The following is a 21,813-nucleotide window of genomic DNA, read 5'->3' as shown; positions in this document are numbered from 1 at the left end:
ACTGCCGTGCTAAGCACAGATGTGGTATCTGCAGTAGAGCTCAAAATGAGAAATTGATGATTAAAGATTTACAACTCGTTTCTTTGATTTATGACTTAATTAAATGTTCAACTTGCGATAGTCGTTTCGTAAATAACTTATCTAAAAACCGTAAGAGAGTATTTTTGTAAAAATCTTAATTTAAAGTTAATAAATGTAGCTACGACAAATTTTCTTTTCAAAACCTTTTCATATACTAAGCTATTTTCGCCGTAAGTGACAATTACTAGGCATTTTTAGGGGTATCTGCACAGATACGACAAAAGTAGCTCAGAAAAACGTGCTCAATATATCATTAAATGATGTATTGTGAAAACATCTGCTTTCTTTGGACTTAGCTGTTTCGCTTTATTTTGTTAATACAAATCTAACAGAATCTACCTTTTGAAAGATACCATTTTCAAAACTCTCGGACAGTTAAAACTGTAATCCATAACAATTTTCTGTTTTTTATATTCAAAGAATGTGTTTTTTTTTATATAATGTTTTATTTTCTAGATTCATTTTTACCGAGCATGAAGATAATTTTGGCAGCAGACGATACTTAAATAAAAATATTACTGGCCGTAGAATGAAATGCGTTTTTATTTTACATGCATTTCATTTTTACTTTCTTCTATATCTAATATATAGAAGAAAGTATTGGATTCGTGCAAATTTTCGAATTTCGAATTTTGACGGATTCGAACGTTTTGAGGTGTGCTGAGTTCATTTCGACTATTTTTGGAAAATGTCTGTCTGTCTGTGTGTGTGTGTGTATGTATGTATGTGTGTGTGTATGTATGTATGTGTGTGTGTATGTATGTATGTGTGTGTGTATGTATGTATGTGTGTGTGTATGTATGTGTGTCACGTCTGTGTGTGACCAGTTTTTTGTGGCCGCTCTACAGCAAAAACTACCGCATGAAATCGAACGAAATTTGGTACACATATGTGCCCGTATGTGAACTTGTGCCCATTGGTTTTTGGCGCGAATTCCTCCAAGGGGGGTGGAGCAATGGGACGTTTTTTGAGTTACGCGTGCTTGCTATTCCTCAGGAAGTAACTGGCGGAATCAAACAAAATTTGGTCCATATGTTGCCATTAACAGGAACAGGTGCTGATTCAATTTTGGTGTCAATAACTCAAACGGGGGTTGAGCTATAGAACGTTTTTTGTCGTCAATCGTGACTGCTGTATCTCAAGAAATAATGAACGGAATGAAAGAAAAATTTATCGGCAAGTAGCCCTTAGTAGGTATAAGAGCTGATTTTATTTTGGTGTCAACAGCTAAAAAGGGGGTAGCGCAATCGCCCGTTCTTTTTTTTCCATTGTGAGTGCCCTATCTCAAGAAGTAATGCTACGTTCTGGTTGAAATTTGGAATATATGTGAATCCATATGTAAACAGGCTTTGGTTCAATTTTGGCGCCAATCGCGCCAAGAGGTGCTGATTAATTTTTATTATCATTATTTTTTAGCGAATAAAAATAGTTTTATTAATGCAACAATAAGAAAGATAAATCGTAATAGATTGTCGTCTGCGTATTTCTCGTGATTTTAATTGTATGGAAATGATCGGAAATATTATCTCAATGATTTAAAATTTTTAACTGTTGCCATCTTATGTTTGTTAACAAATAAAATATTTGCAATTAATTCAAGCAAGGCTTTTAAAATAACTTTCAATTTTCGCTCTTTGCTTTGCTTTTGCAATAATTCAGACATTGGGATAGTGGTCAAGTTTTTGCATGTGTAATTTCGTTTTTGTTGGGAATATTGCTTCCTCGTCAAGCATGGGGAGGGATCAGGAAAAAAAAGAAAAATATAGAAGAAAGTTTCGTGATGGCCACAACATACTAGTTAGAATTTGCATTTTAAATAAACATTTAAATAGAGAAAGCTGAATATTTACTTTAACAATTATGCAAAGTTGTATTAGTTTTTATTATCAACCTGTATCAACTATTCAACGGTAAACTAATTTTAAAATTCTGTGTCACAATAAAATGCTACATTATTAAATATGCTGCTTTACTAAGGTATAAAAGTCGTATCTACAAATTACTAAGGAAAAAAGTGGTAACTGCGCAGATACCACTTTAAAGGCTTAGTATTTGTCATTTACGTTCAAATTGCCGTAGCAAACTAAGCAAATTTGCAGTTACGACTTTTTTCTTAAAACTTGTTTTAATATTTCGCGTTCACAAATCGCCAAAAAACTTGAGATTTAGGTAAATTAAATTACTAACGACCACCTGGTGACAATAACTCAATTTTGACAAAATGTGCAGACACCACATCTGTGCTTAGCACGGCAGAATACCTTTTTCACTTCACTTAAAGAATGAAAGATAAATTACGATACTGATTGGAGTTCGTGATATGAGGTTAAATTACTTTTGTAGTTTGATTTAACCGACTTTAGTATACTTTCCCGTAAAAGTTAAAAATAGAATCAAGCATGAATGAAGATTTAACACAGCATAAAAATACTGCAATTAACAAAAAATACAATGATAACAATAACAACTATAGTTAAATGGAGATGGAAAAATAAAGAATTTGAAAGTAGCGTTTTGAGATTCGGAAATGAGTGTCTATCGGTCTGTATTTCAGCCTCCCCTCCCCCCCACGCTGTAATTTTTGAGGTGATTCAAACAAACCCTGTTTCGAAAGCAATACCAGAGAGGTTCCAGGGACTGCAGTTTTGCACTTATTTTTGGCTTATCAGTCAGGAATAGTCATAATCGAGTTGAAGACAAATAACCTCGAATGTCACACTAGTAGCTAAAAATACTTTAACAAACTGGAGCAGAGGTAAAATCGAACGAAATATCAAACTGCTCAGTTACAGCATCCAGAGACTGAAGTTTCATATAGAGTAATCCAAAAGTTCGTTCTTATTGTAAAAACTCATAAAAGGGAAGAAACTGTAACGAAGAAGTACTGTTCACAAAAATCAGCCCACAGAAATGTCGGATTTTTACTAAACTGCAAAACTTTTTCTTACTTCAAAATATTACTGGTATAGTTCACTGTACTCCCAACTTTTTAATTTATTCTTCTATAACAATTTCTCTATATGACCTAGATTATACTTCCTGACATAACTAAAGTGACTCACAACGCCTCTTACAGCTGAATGCAGCATGTGTGAATGAATTGCAAAACTTCGCTTCAGAATGAATCTTTGAGGTCGTCCAGTGTTGAAGAGGATGATCGATAATTAAGTGTTTTTAAATAGCCACACAACCAGAAGTCGACCGGAGTGAAGTCGGGTGATCATGGGAACCACGCGTTCCTGCATTCCCGACTCACCACTCTGTCTTCATCAAAAGCCCTCAGTGGGAGTAGTTTCACTGCATTGGCATAGTTGGCGGTGTGCCAATCTACATGAAACTAAAAAGAAAAAAAAAAATCTTTGGTTTCATGCAGGATCGACTTAGTGATGCAAAAGAGAATTTGCATAATTCTGCAGAATATCTCATTTGAAAGCACCATCTGCCGGTGACATTTTGAAATATTAATAATAAAAAAAATAGCTATTAAAATATCGCACTTTCTAATGATCCCATTTTTGTGAACTGCACTTCTTTATCATATTTTGTCCTTACATATGAATATTTAACGTTGTAACTAACAATTGTTCACCTTGTATATAATACTTAAATCGCATTAATAAATCAGATTAAAAGTAAAAAAAATAAAGACCATGCCATTAGACCAAAGATGTGCACATGCAACTAAACCAATAAGCCACGTAAATAATAACAAAAACAAATATGGAGAAAATTAAATAAAGAAAATAATGAAATTCGAACTAATCAGCTCTGGTAGTTTCATCTACTGGTTGTGAATCAAATTGTTTTTAAAAAAGACAAAGTAAATGATGAGAAGTCCACAATAAACGCTAAACAAAATTGCAGTAGGCAAACACACACACACACACACACACACACACACACACACACACACACACACACACACACACACAGAAGCGGATACAGACTGCCATTTTAGAGGGAGTCACGTGGAAGAATGACCCTCCCCATGAATAAACCTTCAGTTTTGGGAAGGAAAATTTTTTGAAATTGTTTGGGGGACTAATAAAAAGCACCAAATCAGCCAATTAGGCACTCAGAAAAGCATAAAAGCTACTAATTAATTTCATAAGAAACGAAAGGGAGTAATATTTCAAATATTTACTTTAAAAAATAATTAATGAATTAAAAAGATTATATATATATATATATATATATATATATATATATATATATATATATATATATATATATATATATATATATATATATATATCAAACTGTAAAGATAAAGCTTTCAGGAAGAAATTTGAAATAATAAAGAAAAAACATTTTAAAGAGATGGATGCATTTTGAACCGTACCTTTCCGATAGTATAAATCCATTGTCGTCAATTACTGGAACCGAATGCTGAACATTAAGCTAAAAAAAAAAAAAGCAGTGTACTTGTCAAAATTAAAAACACTATACTTGTAAAAAATGATTTTCGCAACACAAATAATATATATATATTTTACGCAGTGGATAGGGACAGATAAAAAATGCTCACGCAGAGAACAACTCAAAAACATACGATATAACAAGGAATTTTTTCTTTAAGCGAATTCAATTCACGGCAGCTACTGTGAATCTCGCAAAAAATTTTATGATCTGAATTTTAAATGCAAATTGGAACATATTTTGAAATTTCATTCGCATGTGTTCTTATTTTCCTCATACAAAATTTTTCAAAACGTAAACCTTTATTCTTCGTAGTCTGACAACAAGCAAACTTTCTTGTGGTACTGGTAAACTAGTGCAAAATCAGTTTCGTCACTTGAAGGTATTACCTCATTCTCGGTTTATAGATAACTTTGTCAGTTTGTATCTCAATTTAATTGAAATTTTTATATACTGCACAAAAAAAAAAGTCACAAAAAAAAAAAAAAAAAGCACAAAAACAGGTTTGAGTGTAAAACTTGACAAAGTAAGACTATAAAGTAAATCAGATAATAAGTTAAATAAGGTAAAACTGAATTGAACTGATGCATGGAATGTCCAAGCGTCAAGCACGTATGAAAGTCAAAAACCATGATTTGAATTCAAATTAAGTTTTTTGCAATCACGAACTCCGATAGGACCCTACTCGTAAAGTTTCTTATTTCTACAAATGGAATGGAATGGAAATGGCCAAGACATTTGCACATGTCATATTATGACTGGTGATTATTTTAAAAGTAGTTATTACGAGTCATATCCTTAAAAAAAGAAATGGTGATTAGGATGCGGTAATAAAGATAAAGATTTTATGGCCGGTATCCACCAGTACACTTGTCATCGTATACCGTTATGTATTTTTATTTCTTATCAATCTTAAATAGTGGGAATTAGTAAACTGGAAATTTTGTACTTAGTTAAAGTTTTACGTTTTAAGTTCCTCAAATGTTGAAGTTTTTTCTGAAAAAACGTAATTTTAAACACCTCTCCCTCATTTAAAAGCAAAATCTGCTCAAATTAAGCCTTAAACGAACACCAACGATTATTAACCATGGCGACGAAAATTTGGTCTCTTAATAAATATTAAAACAACTAGCTAGTCTCATACTCTTGTCGTCATGGTAATGGAAAATCAGAGCAACATCAACTTTGATCAAGTGAAATTAATGAGCAGTTCGTGATTGCTCAATAAAGGAAGAAGAAAACATGCATCTTACTACCTTCAGAAACTCCGGCTTATGCTGTTCGTTTTTGACCAAATCTACATTCACCAACTTCAACTCGATGTTCAACTCGTAAGCCAGCATCTTGACACTTCGACAGGCCGGACTAAGAGGGAAATCGTACAAAGTGATCGGCATGGCGACGGAGGGCAAACTGAAGAACAAATAATCTTTCCTATAAGCCTTTTGTTTCTATTCTAAGAAAGCAAGCATCGTAGTTTATAAAGAGGTCAAATCACGTAAAAGAAATATTAAGTGCTTCTATTTGTCCTTCCCGGAAATTGTAATCCTCTGTATCCTTCTTGAAATTTTGATTGAACGAAGTAGAAATTGACAAAATATGGTAATGAGTATTCCGTGATTGTTATTGAGTATTGACTCTTTAACTGCGTTGTTTCATGTTAGTAATTATGTGTTACTTTGCATTTAATGTTGCTCTTGTACTTAAAATCTAGAACCATTTTGCAACTTTCTTTGATGCAATTCGTTTACATGTATCGCTAAAATTAAGAATATGATAAAAAGGAAGTCTTTGAAGGTATCACGAACTTACCAACACTTATTCTTTCCGTTCTTTTAGGTGTTTTAATTGCAGGAAAAATGTAAAAGAGGACCCGCCGCCGGATTGTCTGACTGAATAAGATAATCTTATAATGTTGAAGTCAATAATGTTGAACTGATAAATTGGGTGTTGCGTCGTTCTTTGGTCCAGGGCAACCACACCAGATTCATGATACCATGTCGCAGTAAAAGTCTCTCAAGTCTATGCTCCCCCACACTCCACAGCAGCTCCGTAGAGGCGCCAATATTGATGAATTTAACTGTATAGTCGAACACTTCAGTATTCATTGCACATTTCTGAAACTTCATACAATTATTGAACATGACATAAATAACACATTTTGACTGCTTATTTGTTGAAAAAAATTTTTTTTATAGGTTTTCACAAAAAAAAAAAAAAAAAAAAAAAAAAAAACATATTTTTAGAAAAAAAAACTACCATTTTCTTAACACTTCCAGTGCCTTAATTTTTTCATAATTTTAAAAACTTTTTGTGTCTATCTCTTTGTGAGATTTCATAGAGTGATATGACCCTCCAATTTGAAAATAATCAACTAAAAACTGATTTTATGGGTAAATGTTTGAAAATTTCCCCCGAAAAACGTGCTTTCTTCCCCCTAAGTTTAATTGATAATTATTTCAAAACCATATTGCATGTACATTAACTCTTTGAAGTTTATATCACAGTAATTTGTTCAATTACCATGTTTGCAAAGTTTCAAATCTTTAAAGTTAAGACTTTTTTTGCTAGAACTGTTGGCGTAAATAAAACTTGAAAACGTGGTTATGAGAAAATCAAGAAAGAAAAAGCAAATTTCAATCATAAGCTGTGCATTTGAGTTGTTTAAATTTTTCTAGTTTTCTCAACAACTCGTAGATTTAAAAAACAATTGCGGATTTGAAAAGAAGAACACTAAAGCTCCCAAAATTTCTCAAAATCGATTGTTTTCGAAAATTAGTGTGTTCGCCTACCTTAAAGGAAACTTAATTCGATTTGTTGCTTCAATATATCTGCAACAATGCAACGTGTACTAAGAAAAATCATAAAGTTATTTCATAATATAAGTATAGTTTTTCATTGAAATGATTGGCAGGTCGTATATTGCGTAATGGTAAGGCGCATTGTATAATCTTGTAACTTTTTAAATCATTTTGAAGTACGAGAATTGTAGGTTTCAAACTTGAAAATGTGCTTAAAATCTGCATTAGTTAGATTTACTAACTGCAATTATTTTCATAATTTTTTATACTATATCTCCAAACTACAAACTAGTCCACAGACTTTCTTACGAATCTGCGAAGACCGTCGCAGCGTCGCGCCGCGCTTTTTCTGCTACCGGGGTGAGAAATTTTTATTCGTACTGCGTAAGTTTAAATTTAATTCTGTTTTTTTTTTTTAAATAAATATATGCGGATTATCTATGCTTGTTTTCAGTAAATAAAAAGAATTTATTTAATAGCAAATCATTTATTTCGCGATTAAAGGGTGGTCAACAATTAGTTACTTAAAATCATGTCAGTGCTACAAGGACCCGATTAAGGTATAGTCCGTTTTTCACAAGAAGGCACTTGACTCCTCCCTCGTCACGTGGTACCCCATGATTCTATTTCGCTGCTTTCGGTAGAAGGTATATTCGGATCATAGCATTTTGTTGTAAAAGTAGCGGTTTTTAAAATGCAAGAATAACTAAATGACAACAGCCAAGGGAAGCAAGTGATGTAAAGACTTTTTTGCACATTAAAGTTCACGCCCAAGTTAAAGTTGTCTGGTTGTCTCCTTTAGAAGCGCGTGGATTGCGTATCGATCATCCCCGCGTAAAATGGAACTCTGCTCTCGAGGAGGTGTGGCGAAGTGCCTTCCCGTGAAAAACGGACAATATCAGGAACCCAAGGTCAAATCATTTTTTTAGGATCCCCTGTATTCAAAGTTTACAATTTTTGCTATTGGATAAAACAATTTTACCATTTGGGGGCCACTAAATAGTTGGAGCCTAAGGCCATGGCTTAGTTGGCCTATTCAGTAATCTGATTACTGTAATCAAGTCCTGACTGCTGAGTAATTCACGATTCCAACGAGAAAATGTGGGCGTTGTCCGGAACCTTCGATGCCGGACGAAAAACTGTAACTGGAGCTGTTGACTGTGGCCGTACCCGTATGTTTCATGTTAGTTGGATGTGGGCTATAAAAACAGAGTTTAGCTAACATTTTAGCATTACATATAGTTTTAAAATGATTTAGTACCTTATTATTATTTCTACACTTAGTTTATAGTCTAGTAAATTGTCCAGATATAGCTAGATTGGTTTCCTTAGTAAGAATTTTTGCTTCACGTTTAAGTGAAATGGCAAATTCAAATACTGGATTGCGAATTTCCATAACGGAAATTTTCGCATAGGTTGATGGGCAGTCAGGCTCTTGCTGCATCACCGAAACTGAGCGAATTATTAATTCGAATTGATAAATTTTTGTGCATTTGTAAAACTGGTACTAGAAATATAAATACAACAGGTCGTTTTATTACACTGTAATCGGTATGCATAAAAACATTAATTTCAAACAATATTTACGCAGTAGTATTGCAGTAATAAAGTATTGCTTGTCTTTTAATTGCTAAATTCGAGAAAAATCGTGAACTTAGATTTGATATTTATAATAATATTGCGGTAAAAACAACAAGTCATTACAGTTGCAAAAATCTTTTATATTGTCCTTTTAGTCTACAAAATAATGTCGGGTACTGTTACTGTATAATGTAGTTGACTGTGTATTATGCTTACTTCCTATGGATATTTTTCTGATTTTCTGTAAGAAATTGTATATTTTGTCTGTACCATAACTGTTTATTCTTCCTCTACTTAATCTGATATTTATCATCCAAAACAGCTTGTTGACTTGTAGTTAAACAATGCATTGGCGTAGCCAGAAAAAATTAGTTTTAGTCCTTTTCAGTAGTCGAAAAAGGAAAACTCCTGAATTTTAGAGGTGGTTATGTTTTGAAATCCCCCTGCCTGGATATACCACTCAGGGGCGCCTCGATGGGAGGTCACAATTATCATCAATCGAAAAACTTGAAGTTCCATTCGGGAAAAATTAGGAGTTTCATTCGGCACAGTGGGGTGGTTTCCTTCACTCAAAAGTACTACTTTTAGTCATTGAAATGGATAGAATGAGCAAAAAAAAAAAAAAAAAGAACATAGACCCAGAAAATACTTTCATTTTCCCAACAGTTTTTTTTTTTTTTTTTAATTAATTTTTTGAACTGTTTGATTTTTCAAACAAGTCATGGTCTTGATGACGTTACAAATGATGCTCTTTGGCGCATCTTTCTTCCGCGTTTCCACGTTATGATAATCAAGAAGCGAATTAAAATTGCGCTCTACGCTTGCTATCAAGCATATCGTTGCCAATACACGTGAGTAAAGATGCGAATTAAATATTTTGCACAGTGAATGACAACACTGAATGGCATTTCATCATTTGTGATGTCATTGGCAGAAGCCGTAAACAATGAAAGCGCACCGATTTAAGTAATTTTAAAAAAATATTAAACGTAAACAAATTTTTCAAAAAATAGTCAGATCCTATGTTTTTAAGCATGCTCTTTCAGAAAAAAATACTTTTAAAATTTTGGAAACGTCCTCACTATCATCAATCGGCGAAACTTGGAGTTCCATTTGATAAATTGAGACATTCCGCACTCCCAAAAATTTTAGTTCGGGGCGCCCCTGACACCACTAGGTGGCACAGAACTTCAGTGGTTAACTTCGATAGGTTGTGAATGTATAGAGGGTGATGACAGAAAAAAAAAAAAATTGTACCTGACAAAGGTGGTTACGTTTACGGGTTTTACTGTATTTAGCAAATATCGAATTGTGAAACAGAATTTCAGGTGTTCGAAAATGGGTAAAATCGAGTGATTAGAAACACCAAGAGCTCTCGTTTTAATGCGTCCTGTGGTTCTCAAATAAACCAAATTCCATTCTAATGCATATCCTACGTGCTTCCCCTGGAAGACATTCAGCATTCAAGGGTGAATATTTTCTGTCTTTTGAGGGATTTTCATCTTTTTATTCGAAACGGAGGGAAACGAAATATATGTTGAAAAAGTAATAAATGATCAGTGAACGAGTTAACTTTGAGAAGTTGAGATAGTTGAGTTTTTTTTTTTTTTACTTAATTTGTATTTTGTGATGTTTGTGATCATTTTTAGGAGAAAACTGCTACTCATTTCCTAATGATAAAAACTGTTTCTTAAAAAATCATCATATTTTTTCGTTGTAAGGTAATGTGAGGTAAAGAGAAATAGTAGTTAAGGGAATGAAGTTTTTTTTCAAAATGAATAAGTTGGAAATGTTTTCTGTAAATTATGGTACGTAAAGAAATAAAAACAATTTTATAACACAACTTGCATTGAAATATTTTATTTTATCTTTGCCAGTAAATTGGTACTTCGAAAAAAATTTGTAAGTTTCTCACTTCTTTTTTCAAGGGGCAAAGTGCAAAATAAAGTATTTTCCTACTGAAATATTTATTTTCCATTCGATCATTAAAGTTTTTTTGGTTAAAAAGGGGCGGGGGGGGGGGGGAAGTGAAAAAAAGAATGAACGAACAAATGAAAAGAAATGAAACAATAAAAGAATAAATTAATAAAAAAGTTAAATAATGAGAAAAAATAAATTGGTGGATGAATAAGAAAGTAAGTGAATGAGTGATTAAATCAGTGAATAATTAAAAGAAGGAATGTAAATCAAATCTTTACTGATAATAAAGCTGAAAATCTCTCTGTCTGGATCTCTGTGACCCGCATAGCGCCTAGACCATTCCGCCGATTTTCATGAAATTTGGTACAAAATCAGTTTGTAGCATGGGAGTGTGCACCTCGAAGCGATTTTTCGAAAATTCGATTTTGATCTTTTTCTATGATTTTATTTTTGCCACCATTTGGTGGATTTGATTCCTCTGCCCCAAGCGAATTACCATATCATGGACGAGCAAATTAACATAACATTGGCGAGAAATTCATCATCCATTATTTGTAAATATACAGACGAACAAAATGACTTTTTTTCTACTATGGGCAAAGCCGTGCGGGTACTGCTAGTAATTAATTAATGAATACATAAGTGATTTTATAAAATATTAAATCAGTAAATGAAATGAACTATTTCACTTTGCTCCCAAGCACTTGACTAAATAATGCACAGAACATTTAAAATACAAATTTAGCAAAAAAAATACTGCACTGAATATTAGTAGGCCTCAGAAAATATTTAAAACGTTAATGTAACAAAAGCTTTGTCATTTAATATTAACAAAAGTAACTTTTGACTCACATTATAATGATGTTACAATATTAGTATCAATTTTTGAAAATGGCTTATCTTATACATATAAAATCTGAGTATCTATCTATCTATCTATCTATGTCCAAGCTTCTTCTCCCGAACGACAGTGAACTGACCATCGAACCAGGTATCGATGGATTCGTAATCTTCCCGTCTTCATGTTTGGCTATTTAACATAATCCTCTGATAATAATTAGCGGAGATATCAATTAAAAACTATTAATTATGACTCTTAGATTTCAAAATCAAATCCCTATTTTTCGAAGGCTTTCCTCCATTCAAATTATTATTCAGTGCTTCAACTCAACTTTCCGGATGAACGCTTTTATTAAAATTTACAGCGTGAAGAAAATCATTGAGATGAAAGATCTGTTGCCATTTCTTTTTCTCGAATATGAACAGGTAAAATTCTTGTTTTTGTTTTGAGGCTTTTCCTGTAATCAGGGGATTTAAAATGTTTACTTTATGGGGGTTTTCCGCAATCTGCCACAAAATTTCACTGACTTTTTTTTTTTTTTTTTTGGTTCAAGCCTGAGTGTTGAACTCGCGTCACATGACATAACTTTCATTTTCGAGGAGGACCGTGCACGTCGTAAAGTAAATGAGTGATTTACAAGTTATTTGAGTTCTTTGAGGGTTTGTACCTGGAAAACGGATTGATGTAATTCTTGTACGACCATGTGGATAGAATCTATCCAAATATTTATCTGAGTGGTATGTTGCATTAATAAACACCCGGGCAACGCCGGGTAGTAGACTATTTTATGTAAAAAGCGGATTGTTATTGTGCATAAATATTTCCGATATAGTCTATCAGATGTAATTCAGTTTAACGTGAGTAAAGATTATAGTTGATAATGCATATATTTTCCCCTTTTGTGCTGACTGAAAATGTACTCATAACTTGTATCATTGATAACGATTATTAACGTTGATGAGGTGTTTTGGCAAAAATATGTTTTACTGGTGTTTTGCAAACCTTGCTTTACGCGCATTTATTTATTCCTTAACGCGTTAGAAACTAGTGTCAGTGTACTACAAAAGCATCAACTGGACTGCTCTTACATTTTTTAGGTAGCCCGTGCAACGCCGGGCACGCAGCTAGTATTATCATATTCTTTGCTCACCGGACGTATTTTTCTCTTGACTGGAGAGTAGATTTCATGTGCTACTACCTAGTTCAAATGTTATTCGATAGGTTTAGCAAAGTAACTATTTCACTTTGCCCCGCTTTTTCACTTTGCCATGCTGTTCACTTTGCCCCACTGTTCACTTTAACCCACATTCCCCTATTTGTCAATAGTTTCTATTTTTAACCACTTAACGTTAAAAAAAAAAAAAAATCTTTTTTTTTTTTTATTTAAAGTACCGTATCCTATGCTTTTACTTTTCTTAAATACTAAGTTTGGGACACCCCTCCTTTGTTCTTTAAAAATTTCCGTAGAAAAAAAAATATTTTCCCTTGGTTTTGATACTATAAAGTTTTTTTTTTCTTCACCAGGGGCAGGAATATTAAAAATATAAATATAGTTTGATTTTTAAAAACTGTGTTTTAATTTTATCATTTTTTTTTTTTTTTTTTTTGAAGTAAAACTTCTGTAAAGCATTATCAATAAACTAAAACTGATATTAGGTTTTCGGTATTGAGATTTATAAGATTTATAAGGGTCTCCATTGCAAGCGAAGGGAGAATCGAAGAATTATGTGACAAAAATATTATTGCTATAACCTATAATATTGATATAACACACACACACACACACACTCACACACACATATATATATATACATATATATATATATATATATATATATATATATATATATATATATATATATATATATATATATATATATATATATATATATATATATATATATATATATATATATATATATATAGATAGATAGATAGATAGATAGATAGATAGATAGATATAGATATAGATATATATATATACATATATATATATATATATATATATATATATATATATATATATATATATATATATATATATATATATATATATATATAGATAGATAGATAGATAGATAGATAGATAGATAGATAGATATAGATATAGATATATATATATATATATATATATGTAAATATAGATCTTCCAACTCTCGTTGCTTACACAAAAAAGACAAGTCCTTCTCTTTGACGACACTCACATTTAATTTCATACTTAATTCAAATACAAGTACGAACACACTCAAACACAAAAACACAAAAGTTAACACTGAATGTTCCCATCTGGAACTACAACATAATTTTCAACAGAGTTCCCGTCTGGAACACTTGTTTGTTTCCCCTCAAGCATCCGACTCCCGTCTCTCGCGTTTTCTCATTCTGGCAAAGTGTTTCTCCCACAAGAGGGCGCTCTGTACAACAGTTCTTTACACAAATCAAAAAACAACACTGCAAAACGAAAGTTCACAGCATCGGGCATCCTGCAATACTGGCGTCCTCGTCAGCATCACATCTACAGAACATCTACTTAAAAGAAAAACTGAAAAGATAAGAAAAAACAAATTAAACATGACATTAAAGGATATTTGTAGACCAGGGTTTCATGTGGTCAGCTGCTGTACTAGTTTTGCTTGGTCCGTCGTGGTGTCCAATCTTCACGACATCATAGCGATCATGAGGCTTCACTGCTGTCACACGATACGGTCCGAAAAATTTCATTTTCAGTTTCAATCCAGGACCAAATTGAGTGCGCTGGATGGCTACTAAGTCATCTGTTTTATACTCGCGAGGTTTTTCCTCTTTCGATTAAACTGACGGCAGTTTTCTTGCTGTATTTTTAAGATATTGTTCTTAGCTTCTTCTCGTAGTTTTTCTCCGTCTGCCATAACACATTTAACAATTTCATCTTCTAACAACTTCTGAATTCTCACATCTTCTTTATTTTTCATCTTTACTCCGATTAAAAGTTCGAATGGTGTAAACTTAGTACTTTTGGTTGTGCTACTGTTAATGACTCTCTGAACTGTAGCTACGTGTTTGTACCAGTGCTGCGGGTTATCGAGAGAAAGTTTTGAAAGAACTGGAATTAATATTGCGTGAATTCTTTCAATTTGTCCGTTCCCACGAGGAATTCCTGTCGTTATTTTAACATGCTCTATACCTTCATCAGTACAATAATCTTCAAACATCTGAGATGTAAAAGCTGGACCTTTATCGGATATTATCCGCGATGGACTACCGAATACATTTTTCTGTAACTGCAGTTTTTCAATAGCATCTTGAGATGATGTGGATTTTACTGGATAAAACCATACAAATTTTGTGAACGCATCTACCACTGTAAAAATATGTTGGTATCGTTTGTTTGTGGACGGAAGAGGTCCTATAAAATCACAGTGATAAGTGTCTAAGGGGACATTATTCTTAGGGATGGGGTTCAGCATTCCTTCCCCTTTTCCTCGCTTCTTATTGCATAAGATGCAGCTTACACAATTAGCTACTACAGTCTCTACTAATTTTCGTGCATTAGGAATATAAAAGTCTTGTTTAAGTACCTCCTCAGTTTTAGATGCGGAAAAGTGTCATTGATTGTGTATGTTTTGTATAATTTGCAATTTCAGAGCTTCAGGTATAACTAACAATTCTCTACCGTTCTCGTATTTATACACTACACCATTTTTAAGAAAATGACCGTTTTGTTCTCCGTTTTGTTCAATGAGTGTTTTAAGTGTTTTAACGTAGTCATCAAGTTCTTCAGCGGCTGCAATTTGTGTTGTAATGGCATCTTGCGAACGCGTTACTACGCAAGCAACATTACGGCTTAAAGCATCAACATGCTTCATTCGTTCACCCTCCCTATGTTTAATTTCGAAATCAAATTCTTGTAAGAACATTACCCATCGTGCTATTTTTGGGGTAAGATCCTTCTTGTCCAATGTCTTTTGAAAAGCGCTACAATCTGTAATTATTTTGAATCTTGATCCCAGTAGATAGTGTCTAAACTTTTTAAGAGCTTCTATTACTGCGATTGCCTCCAATTCATAACTGCAATACTTTTCTTGTGCGGGTGATGTTTTCTTACTGAAGTAATAAATTGGGTGAAATTGTCCTTGTTCCGATTGTTGTAATAAAATTGCTCCAAACCCATGACTACTAGCGTCCGTGTGTAACTCTATAGGGGCTCCTTGGGTAAAAATATGTAAAACTGGCTTCTGTATCAACATTTCCTTAAGTTTAAGAAATGATTCTTCTTGTTCACAATTAAATTCGAAGGGTTTGTTACCTCGCAGAAGATCGCTTAGGGGCTTGGCTATCTGCGCGTAATGCGGAATAAATTTTCTAAAGTATCCTGTAAGGCCTAAAAAGCTTTGAACTTGTTTCAATGTTTTTGGTCGAGGAAATTTTTGAACTGCATGTATTTTCGTTGGAGATGGTTGAATTGTGTTGTTTTCTATTATGTAGCCCAGAAATTCAATTCTTTTCTTTAAAATCTGAGATTTTCGGAAATTAAACTCTACTCCATACTCGGAAGCTATTTTAAGAACCCGTTTCAATTTAATAAGTCCCTCCGCTTCATTTTCTGATGGAATAATTAAATCGTCCATATAAATAATGACTGTGTTGTCGCGCATTAAATCTCTGAATATATCGAAAATGTATCTTTGGAATACGTTCGGCGATACGGAAAGACCAAATGGAGCTTTTAAAAATTCATATTGACCCTTTGTTGTCACGAAGGCAGTATATTTGGTACTTTTCTGGTCAATGTCAACATGGAAAAACCCATTCTTTAAATCTAACGTTGTAAATACTTTAGCTTTTTCAAGATGATCCAAGACATCTTCAATTAAAGGCAACGGAAATTTATCCTTTATAATTTTTTTGTTTAACTGTCGGTAATCAATGCATAGTCTGTATGATAAGTCTTTTTTACGACATAATACCAACGGCGCGCTATAGTTTGAAGAACTATGTTTTATGACTCCATTTCGTAACCATTCCTCAATCTGATCATCAACAATTTTTTGTTCCGCGAAAGAAATACGTCTGGGAGATAAATTAACAGGTTTATCGTCTGTCAAAATTATATTCATTTTCACTTCGGAATCCTTTATCTTGAGTGGTTTATAACAGTTAATTAATTCTAAGACCTCTGCTCTCAACTGTGTATTAGCAATATGAGTCAAATCTAATTCATGAATATTTATCCCGTTAACAAGTGTAGCTAAAACGTTGACGCAATCATTTTGTGATTTACTATCGTTTATTTCAATATTGTCAATTCTTTATATCAATTCAAATAAGTCACTGTTTTTATCGAAACGAGACATAAGCTTAGAAATGTCAATTTGAGGTGACGGTGTTAAACTTGTAAGCTGTTTAGATTCTAATTCTAATCTCTTTAATTCATATTCCCTATCCTCAAGTTTCGATTTTGCTTTTTCTTCTTTTTCATCCTGCATTCGCTCGAGAATAGCTCTAGTAAACTCTTCATCATATTCTTTATCACTCGTTATTATTTTAACTAAATCTGCCACTTTAGGATTTTGACCGTCTGTCAGCCCAAGCTCGTTAACTAGAGTAAGAAGATCATTTTTTCTAACTCTGGCTAGGTACGCCATATTTCAAAATTACAGAACTTGGATAAACACAGTAAAAATAAATCAGTAAAAAGTACTCACGGCCACTTCTTGAGACTTTCCGGAACTATATCCGAATTCTATACTAATTCCATCCTAATTCCATCCCGGCCGGGCCCCCATGTAAATATAGATCTTCCAACTCTCGTTGCTTACACAAAAAAGACAAGTCCTTCTCTTTGACGACACTCACATTTAATTTCACACTTAATTCAAATACAAGTACGAACACACTCAAACACAAAAACACAAAAGTTAACACTGAATGTTCCCATCTGGAACTACAACATAATTTTCAACAGAGTTCCCGTCTGGAACACTTGTTTGTTTCCCCTCAAGCATCCGACTCCCGTCTCTCGCGTTTTCTCATTCTGGCAAAGTGTTTCTCCCACAAGAGGGCGCTCTGTACAACAGTTCTTTACACAAATCAAAAAACAACACTGCAAAACGAAAGTTCACATATATGTATATTTTTTTAATTCTTACCCCATTGTTAAGTTATGGGTCGATATGGTGCCACAACTTCTTCAGTGAAAAATATGTACATAAGAACATGTGTAGAGTTGTGAGCAATTGGCCTTTACCGAAAAAGGGAAAAGAAATTTAAACATGTATGGCTGAAAAATTTCTCTTTATATATAATTTATAGGAAAACTTGGCTACTCGACTTTTGTCACTGCATGCTAGGTTAAGGGCTAAGAGGTTAGATTACCCGTTATTTTATTTTATTTTATTTTATTTTTTGAGCTACTAAAATCTTTTTTAGGAAATTTTTTTAAAATAATTTTTCTTACTTTGTTCATTTATTTATTTATTTATTTTTTATTTATCTTTTTTTGCAGTACACCTGATTGGATTAGAAATATTTCTGAAGGTGTTTCTTCTGCCTTGTTATTGTTATTATTATTATTTCTTCTTTTTTTTTGATTAAATGTTTTGACTTTTAGATTCTGTTTGATATTAGTCCTTTTACTCTTTAGATTTGATATTATGACTTTTGAGGAATTATCTTCTACCGATGTAAAACGTGAATGGGCTACAAAAAGGAAGGAAGTTGAGAATGACTATGAAAAGGTACCACTGCAGGACTTTGGCCATGCAGAACCGACATAGGCCACTTTATATATGACTTGCTGCACTGTCTACCTCAAAAATAAAAGTTGTGAAAAGTGACGCATGTTCACTTGACAGGCGAAAAAAAAGGGGGCGGGGTCATGGGCGTCGCGGCCGGGGGGGGTCCAAGGGGTCCGGACCCCCCCAATATTTGAGGACCGGACCCCCTCAATGTTTGAAAATCGGACCCCCTCAATGTTTGAAAATCGGACCCCCTCTATAATTGTCAAGATGAAATTCATTATTTTTGCTTTGAAGACTTTAAAACGAAATGAACATCGAAAAAAAAATGAACTAAAAAAAAAAAAAAAAATAGGTGATGTGTATAGTGAACGGAAAGTCGGAAAGTGAACTCCATTGACAAACCATTGCTCTGCGCCAACCACCAATCTGCGCACACTAGCTTCAGTGGAGGATGCTAGAAAGGGGACACCTTCTCCCGAGTGCAATGTCAACCATCCATAGTCGAGTCTCCAGCGTATATGGACACCCCCCTCCCCTAGCGACCCCGATGTTACCCAAACAAAATGAGACACCAGACCTCTTTGGCGGTTTTTTGCGGCTGGCAACAACACCATGGCCAAAGAATGCACAAAAATTTAGAAGACCACTTAGCTGGTCAAAGGTTAAGTTTGGGGTAGAAAGGGAAAGGAGACGTGTCATATGTTTGACATTTATTCAACACGTGGCTTCAAAGTACCTTACCGAAGCGCGGTTTCTCAAATGTGTTTGCGGCATCTCAAATTTGACCAAAAAAGCGTTACATTACAGAAAAAAAAGAGGAGGAGTCTAAAAATTAACGTGCAATTTCAAAAGCAAATCGTAAGCCAGCATAACGATGGATACTGTGATTTCACTTCCATAAGACCAACGAAAAAAGAAACGCAAGATGACCAGAAAAAAAAGACAAAAATAAAAGGACGTTCCGACAAAAATAAAGATAATTTCATGTGATCTTTTGGTCTCCTTGAGAGGAGGTGACCTGAAGAGCGCTCCTACTTTGGTAAAAATACTTTTTTTACATATTCGATTGCGGCTATGGTAAGGTGGCTTGAAACGGGAAAAAATAGCAAACCTTCTACATCAAATGAATCTGAGCAATTTTTAACAACTGAATCATCATCAACATCCACGGAACCATCTTCAAAAAATCAAAAGACCGTGATAGGTAAGTATCATTCTGTTTAGTGTAATACATGCAGAGGCTCCCAGATTTTATACTATTCAGAGGGGGTTACTTCTCGATTTTCCGAATGAAATTCCTAATTACCCACATCACTACATCTAATGAGAATATCTTTTTAATGCAATATTTCGCAAAAAACTACTCGAAATTTGAAGACTCGTCAGACAAAATTTTCTGGGAAAGGAAAGTTTATGAAAGTTCACAGTGACCTCTTATCGAGTAGCCCCTGAATGCCTGCTAATCAGGGATGCTTTACAGTCAATATTTTGACATTATGAGTCCTATCGGAGCTATTGCGTTCAACTTTCTCTTTTTTTTTTTGAAATGTTTCAACTTTTATAAATTTTAATGGAATAAATAATACTCCTTTTAGTTATTAAAGCTTAACAGAAAATTATCCATTAATAATCCTGCTTTACTGAACAAATTGTTATCTGTGTAGGCCAGTACTTAATCTGTGAGGTGTGCCTCTCAAGGCAGGCCTGTCACTTAAAGAGGATCAGGAGGGGCACTTTCCCTGCTGACTTTGAGAAATCAGAAATTAATGTATTTACATGGGCATGGTTTTTGCTGTTTTTTGGTTTCATCTGCACTGAGTGTATGGATGATTCAACAAAAAAGCAAAATTTTGGTGCATTTGTTACAAGAAACCTGAAAAAATTAAGAAAAAACTTTAAAAGGTAGCATTATTAAAATATGATATTATGAGAGCTTAATTATTTGTGTCTTATTTTATTTTTGTAGTTGTGTTTTTCGTAAGTTCGTGAACGTCATAACGGTGAATTATATACTTTAATATTTTAATTAAAAAAACATCAAATTAAACTCCTTCGAATCCAACTTGTGCCAAGAACTTAGAGTTGCAGGGTTTATCACTATGTAATATAAAAATTTAATTAATACAGTTGTCGCGGCTTATATGAGTCACATTTTGTTCTAAAGAGCTTTGATTCCATAAAGCGACTGATTCAATAAAGCTGGATTTCGTTTTTGATGATTTCATTCATTAAGAACGGTTAATTCAATAGTCTACTGTTTCAAAATGTTGAAAATTTGGTGCGGCTACTCTTGGTGTGCCGCCCTTCGTCGTGTAAAGTTGAAAGAAGATTCAGTGAGCTAAGAAAGCTGAAATTGTATCTAAGGTCGACTATGACACAAAAGCGGTTGAATCATGTTGCTTTATGCTAAGTTCACAAAAACATCTTGGACGAAATTGATTACAAAAAAACAGCACGGATATTCGTATCCCACGTGCAGTCTAGAAAAAATGTATTTGTTAGTATTTAGTTATTTTTCTTATTGTGTAATTATGTAAATCAAGATGTACCCGTTTAAAAGTATCGTATTAAATGTAAACCCATTATATATAAGGTAATGCACTAGTAGTGCACTGTTAAAAATTCAGGAAGATTTTCTGGTAATTGTTACTGCAAAATGGCAGACTTAACGCATCGCTGATTTTTACGGTAATTTATACCGGAAAAATAAGCGATCCCAGCTCCAATTGATTCCTGTGGCCTACCAAGGAAACCGTAAAATTTTACAGTAACATTTGATTTTTACGGTAATAGTTATTGGCAACATGGATGCCAGTAACAACATGGCAACATGGATGCCAGTAACAATTACCGTAAATTTTCCGGAAAAATTTTAACAGTGTGGCCACAGTTAAGCATATTTTACGTCAATATGAATTCAAATTTTTTAACTCAATGAACGTATTATAGCCCAACTATTCCTGAATCGTCACATTTTCTAAAAATGCCAGAATTTAAATTTTTTCAATTTTTTATCCATTTTTTTCCAAACTTCAAATTTGATCCAAAAGTGGCCACTCCAAAATCTGAGATTTTCAGTAGTGGCCACATGCATGAGTCAGTAGTGGCCATCTGACATCCTTTCCTTAGAATTTACATTACTCACTTAAAATTCAAATAACTGATGGATAAAATTGATTCAATATGATAGTTACATTAAGTACCAATATAATTAATCACATTTTTACTGTACATTTCTTTCTTCAAAGTACATACGTACTTAGGATAAAATAAAAAGTTTTTAGTAGAAAATTTGTATTTGTATTTTTTGTACGCTAATGTAAAAAATAAAGTAAAAGAAAATTAATGTACTTATATAAATATTCTACATATGAACTTTGGTAAGTACGAACGGAATGATTATTATCACTACGAAATCGTCTTTACTAATAAAAAAGCTGAAAGTCTGTGT

At 33.4% G+C, this 21,813-nt stretch overlaps 1 protein-coding gene across 1 annotated transcript in view; it reads right to left on the bottom strand.

Annotated features, from left to right (window-relative positions):
- Positions 1-21,813, bottom strand: part of LOC129220945 (uncharacterized) — a 50,055-nt gene that overhangs the window by 13,254 nt on the left and 14,988 nt on the right. Inside the window, exons 6-7 of the mRNA XM_054855379.1 lie at positions 5,757-5,934; positions 4,424-4,482 (exon numbers count right to left, since the gene is read on the bottom strand). Coding sequence (XP_054711354.1) covers positions 4,424-4,482; positions 5,757-5,934 — 237 coding nt within the window. The remainder of the gene's footprint in view (positions 1-4,423; positions 4,483-5,756; positions 5,935-21,813) is intronic.

This window comes from Uloborus diversus, chromosome 4 (assembly GCF_026930045.1).
Source record: "Uloborus diversus isolate 005 chromosome 4, Udiv.v.3.1, whole genome shotgun sequence".
In the NCBI taxonomy this organism is placed as follows: domain Eukaryota; kingdom Metazoa; phylum Arthropoda; class Arachnida; order Araneae; family Uloboridae; genus Uloborus; species Uloborus diversus.
This window is presented reverse-complemented; position numbering and strand designations above follow the sequence as displayed.